The sequence below is a fragment of the Heterocephalus glaber genome, unplaced genomic scaffold (assembly GCF_053883595.1).
Source record: "Heterocephalus glaber isolate CG9 unplaced genomic scaffold, H.glaber_assembly_v1.0 deba00000470, whole genome shotgun sequence".
Taxonomy (NCBI): Eukaryota; Metazoa; Chordata; class Mammalia; order Rodentia; family Bathyergidae; genus Heterocephalus; species Heterocephalus glaber.
The window spans coordinates 14572901-14578900 of NW_028258145.1; the positions used below are offsets into that span (position 1 = coordinate 14572901).

The window sequence follows — 6000 nt, forward strand, 5'->3', positions numbered from 1 at the left end:
ACTGAATCTGTCCATTAGGTCTAGAAGACTTTTGACTGAGTTTTTTGGATCTTCTATGTAAAGTATCATATCTTCGGCAAAAAATGACAGTTTCCCTTCTTCCTTTCCTATCTTTATTCCTTTTATTTCTTTCTCTTTTCTAATTGCTATGGCTAATGTTTCCAGAATAATATTGAACAGGAGTGGTGATATTGGGCATCCTTGTCTTGTTTCTGATTTTAGCGTGAAAGTTTTTAGTTTTTGACCATTTAGTATGATGTTGGCTGTTGGTTTTTCATAGATAGCCTTAATCAGGTTGAGATAAAGCCCTTCTATTCCAATTTTCTGTAGCATTTTTATCATGAATGGGTGTTGGATTTTGTCAAATGCTTTTTCTGTGTCTATTGAGATGATCATGTGGATTTTGTCCTTGACTGTGTTAATATACTGTATTACATTTATTGATTTATGGATGTTGAACCATCCTTGCATCCCTGGGATAAATTAGTTTTCTTCCCTAGTTCTCCTCTATGGTACATTTCTATTCACTCGGGTCTTCTTTTTTTAATGAAAGTTTGGATTTTGTTTTATTTTTTTAATAAATTTTATTTTATTTTATCCCATTACCCCCTTAAGCCCCCTCCCCTTCCTATGTACAAAAGCTTTGTTTCCACTTTTTCCTTCTATTTTCACTTTTTTTCTTATCCCTTCCTTTCTTTTTCCCTCCCTCCTCCCTTGTTCCCCTTCCCATTTGAACATTTTCTGAACACTCAGTGGCACAACACCTGCCTTGTGAGTACAAGGTCCTAAGTTAGAGCCCTGGTACTGGGGTGGAGGGAGGATTCACTCAGCTCTTGCTTTTTGATAGATTTTTTTTCCCTATGTGCCTTTCAAGATATCTGAAAGTGTTGGTTTTTGCTATTGTAAATGAGATCTTTTACTGTATTCTGATTGATGATTACCTGTGTATAGGAATGATTTTATGTTGAATACATATCCAGCAACATTTTAAGCACTCTTTCTGATTAGTATTTTTAAATTTTGGGGCAAAAATTTTAAAACTCTATAATTCAAATATTTATTCTGAGATATATATCCTTGTAATTACCAACCATATTACAAGATCAAACTTTACCAGTTACACTAGATGCCTTCCACATGATCCTCTCATAATTTTATCTACTCTTGTCCTGATCTATGTTACTAATTTCTGTAATTTCTTCCCAGGGCAGTATAGAGACAGGAAAAAAGAAAGAAAGAAAACTCTATGGAGCAAGAAGGAGAAAGAGGAGGAAGAGGAGGGAGGAAGGAGATGGAAGAGAAAGAAGAAAAAAAGAAAGAGAGAAAGAGGTAGAGAGAGAGAAAAGGGCACAAAGGAAAAACAGTAATAAATAAATTAATTGTACGCACTTTGGACAAATGTCTGCTTAGAGGGGTACATTCTTGAACAAGAGCTCTTGTGGCTGCTTTGGAGGGAGTTGCTTCTTTATGGAGTTATCTCTGCACAAACTGGGAGCTTTTCCAATGGAAACTGCTTATACCAACTCCTTTAACCCTTCCAAAGATTTTATAAACACTCAGGTTTATACCTTTAGCTTTTTCCTCCTTGAAATAAGTACAGTGATTTATTTTTGCATTGAGGTCTCACAGAGCTTACAAAAATGTTCACTTTGTCATTGGTATTTTATTGCTGTGCTCTGGCTGTTTGAGATTGCTGGGCAAGTTTCCTCTTGTTACAACTAATTGGGCATATGCATATTTCTGCCATAATGAGTTACTGCAAACTTAGTTTAAGCAACACAGATTTATTATCCCAGTTCTGCAGGTCAGAGGGCTAATGCAGGTCTCACCAGGCTAAAATCAAGGTGCTGACAGGGCTGTTTCTGTCTGGATGCACTACAGGAAGATCCATATCTGTGATCATCAGTGTTTAACAGAATTCAGTTCCTTGAAATTGTAAGACTGAGATCCCTGTTTTCTAGATAGTGGTCAGCTGAGTTGTCACTAGAAGTCCCAGATGCTTGTATCCAATTGCTTTTTTTTTTCTTTTCCCTTTCACCATATTTGAAATTGAACCCAGGACCTTGAACATGCTAGGCAAGCTCTCTATGCTGAGCTACATCTCCAGCCCTTTCTAAAGTCCTCTCTGCCATGTGAGGTATGCCATCAAAAGTTCTGGGATTAAAGTGAGGGTATTTTAGCAAGTGGGCAGGGAGCATTATCTGCAGACCTAATCTTCACATTTAAAAAATTCCCACTCAGAAGTCATTTGACATCAAAACTTTAATGTCAGTTTACTGTTGCATTCTGAAACAGCTAATTAATTTTTCAAAGTACTTCCAACATTTCATAATTACTAATTAATACTAAATATACCCATGATCTGAAGGCACAAAACAAAGTACATGTACCTTATGATACTACAGCTCAGGGCATAAAAGTCAAAATTGGCTACCTTTCTGCCACTCTTTCTAGCACTGACACATAGCTGAGTAATAACATCTTATACTTAGATATCACACTAATGGTTTTACAAGTGCTCTTGCATCCATTATCTCATTTGTGCTTTACAATATCCTTGGAAGGCACACAAAACTGAAAAAGTCTATCACTCCCTTTCTTACAGATGAGAAAAGTAACTTCAGAAACCCTAGATAACTTATCTAACTATGGTAACCCTTTCAGATGAAAATGACAGGAAAAAGCAAACAAACAAAAAGAAAGTGACATATAGAGAGGTGTGCATAGGGAGAAAATCCATAGATAAACAATAAGTAGGGGCCTGGGATTTAGCTCAGTGGTTCCAGGGCCTACCTCGAAAGCACAAGGTCCTGAGTTCAATTCCTGGTACTGGAAAAACAACAAAAAAACTATACTTAGAAAGTGAACAGGTCAAAATCTTCACAGGAAAAAAAAATTGACGTTTAGAGTATGCTTCGAATCATTCAAAAAAAACAAACAGTATTTCCTGATTTGATCTGAAATCACGTAAAGTTAAGGGTTCCCTTTGAAGAGAACCAAGAGTTAAACACTTGTCCTTCAAGGTTTTCCATGTCATGAAGCTATGTTTTTTCTATGATGTACAAAAAAAAAGGAGGCACCAAAAGCATCCCACCACCTGTTATGGTGGCATATGCCTACAATCCCAGCACTCTGGAAGGCTGAGACAGCAGCATCACAAGCTTAATCCAAGCATGGACAACTTAGTGACACCAATTACAAAATAAAAATTTTTTTAAAGGGATGGGATGTAGCTCAGTGTGAAGGCAAGGTCCAATCCCCAGTACTCAAAAAAATGCATTATAAAGTAATTCTGCCTACAGACCCTATCCATTTTAACAGAGAAAAACAAGGAATAGGACAGTATTAAGACAATTATTACAAATGCATGCAAAAAAATTAAGCATGTACAGTCTGCATTTAGAGCTATCATCTTTCTTTCTTTCTTTCTTTTTCTTTCTTTGTTTTTTTTTTTTTGGTACTCAGGACCTTGCATTTGCAAGGCAGGCACATAGTGCCACTGAGCTAAATCCCCAGCCCTATAGCTATCATATTGACGATGACCACACACAAAATGGTGATCGTTTGTCCTTCTAGATTGTATTCTGATATACTAAAGATACAGCCTGTCTTATAATCAATGATTTTATATTTTCAATCTTACCCCTACAAAGGATATCATATGAAATGAGAAGACAACTCTATTTATCTGCCTCTATCCTGACCTCTTCCTTCTTTACCTTGCAGTTCCTGTTAGGGAGACAGGATGGTCAATCAGGTATTTGAATTTATTCCTTCGAATAGGGTGCTGCCAGAGATGGTCTACAGCACGTGGAAGGGTACCCTGGGAAAAAGCAAAAACACATAAATGTTCAGCAGAGGGTGCATTAGTCAAATGAAATATTAACTGATTTTGAATAGTTACATTAGGGGAATTTGGATACTCTATGGAATAAAGAAAGAAAGAACTTATTCAATAACGTGGACAAAACTGAAACTATGATAATTCCATAATGAATGAATATATCAAGACTGATGAGTAGTAATAATCATTTTAGTAAATTTACATAAAAACAGGTTAATGGAAATAAGCCTTGGAAATATTGGTGTAAAAGATCTAAGCTTTCAATCTAGAAAATTACTTTCAAAAAAATTTTAAGACCATCTGGAATACCTAATATATGCTCACACTTAATGAAGCAGATAACAAAAAGATAATGTTCCCAAGTACTCTACATACATACACTCACACCTTAGGGGTTTTAACTTTCATAGAAGGCAGTAAATTTTCCAGACAAGGACCAGCACTGGTTGCATAGCTCAGAGAAAGCAGAACTTCCTCAGGGATGAACTCATTCTGAAGGGAAGTAGGAAGGGATTTGGAACTGTCCACCATATTGTTTTTTCTCCCTTATTTCAGGAAGTCCTAAGAAGGTAATGAAAAAGAAAAGCTCTTATTGTAGTTTTTTCAATGGAGCATCCTAGAATGCCTTATCATCCTCATCTATCTGTTTCTAAAAGAGAGAAACACTCCTTCTAATTGACAAGAATAGTAACAAGTAACACTTAAAACACTGCATAAGAGAAATATATGGGCTGTCCTATTCACATCACATCAGACACAGGTTCAAAACCTCAGGTGAAAAGATAAACCTGAATTATACAAAATTCAACGTTGAAAATTACACTCACTTCACTTAATTAACTGGGATAGCCTTAAGATGATGGGAATGAGCATCTGCTTTTCCTTTGATGTAAAAATGACAAAAGAAGCCTCTTCTCCAAACTGCTAGATTATTTAATAATTTTTCTTATATAAACTTAAAGGCGAAGATAATTGCATTGAACTTAGGTTGGGAGGGATCTGAATTGGGTTCAAAAATAAAAGTAGGAACTGGAATATAGCTCATGATAGACTGCTTAACTGGAATACACAAAACCCAGGGTTCAACCTCCAGCCAAAAGAAAATTAAAAGTAGATCTGGGATGGTGGGAAATTAAAAGTGGAACAATCTGAGCAAATCATTGCCATAAAAACAGTAAAAATGTTCTACTCAGCTTAACTAGGGCAGAGAAATGAAAAAAATGGTTAGGAGGTCTAAGGTTGGAAAAGGCCTTCTATGAATTCAGTCAGTAGGGCTGAGCTGCCACCATTTTTAATGCCTCCCTCAGAGAACAATTGACATTAATTTCTATAAGGAAACTTTGATTTAAAACAAAAACCTTGATGGTTTATATTATCAAATTGAGAGAGAGAGAGAGAGACTACCTTTTCCACTTTTAAAGATTCTGGTGACTAGGTTGGGCTCTCTCTGACAACCCAGGATTTTCTGCATCTCAGGGTCCTGAACCTTTATCACCCTGTAAAATCCTTTTTGCTACATAAGGTATGTAGTCACAAGTTGATTAACAGTGAGAAAGAGAAAAGGGGGGGGGGGTCGTGCTGGGTGGGACCTTAGCAAATCTCCCCTAAAAACTAGGGAAGGTGAGGTTAGACAAAGCTTTCTCCTAACAATGGGAGGGGTGACTCTAGCTGATTCTTATTCTGGTACAGATCTGCAATTATATCTACGTATCTATCTATATCAATATATTCTGTATGTTGAAGTACTGAAGATTTAACTCAGGGCCTTCTTGAGCCACATCCCCGTAGGCCTGTTTAATTTTTTTTTTTTTTTTTTTGAGACAGGGTCTTGCTAAATTGCTGAGTTTGGGCTCCAATGTGCCATCCTCCTGCCCCAGCTTCCCAGAGTGCTGGGTTTAAATACTCTCATTTAGAAAAACTACTAAAACCTGATACAGTCATTCTGTACTAACTTGCATGTGTTATACTGTCTCCACTATTTTTTGGTTTTTGCTTTTGAAACAGGGAGGCTGTGTCAGAGGATCACTGGGATCAAGCTTGGCCAATACAGAGACTTCTCAGAAAAAAAAAAAGGATAAGGAAAATATAGGATTGTAATTTGTCAGTGGCTGTTATTTGGCAGGTGGGGGGGTGGCATGCTACTGGGGATCAAATCC

General features: G+C 36.8%; 1 protein-coding gene across 4 annotated transcripts in view; it reads right to left on the reverse strand.

Moving 5' to 3' along the window:
* LOC101708984 (axonemal dynein light chain domain-containing protein 1-like) overlaps window positions 1-5262 on the reverse strand; it is a 51610-nt gene extending 46348 nt beyond the window's left edge. For 2 of the 4 annotated variants that reach the window (XM_087204251.1, XM_087204252.1), the window contains exons 1-2: window positions 4232-5262; window positions 3720-3823 (exon numbers count right to left, since the gene is read on the reverse strand). In XM_087204251.1, coding sequence (XP_087060377.1) covers window positions 3720-3823; window positions 4232-4375 — 248 coding nt within the window. In that variant the 5' untranslated portion in view covers window positions 4376-5262. The remainder of the gene's footprint in view (window positions 1-3719; window positions 3824-4231) is intronic. The other 2 variants (XM_087204253.1, XM_087204254.1) reach the window with 1 other exon arrangement.
* Between the last annotated feature and the right edge of the window lie 738 nt (window positions 5263-6000).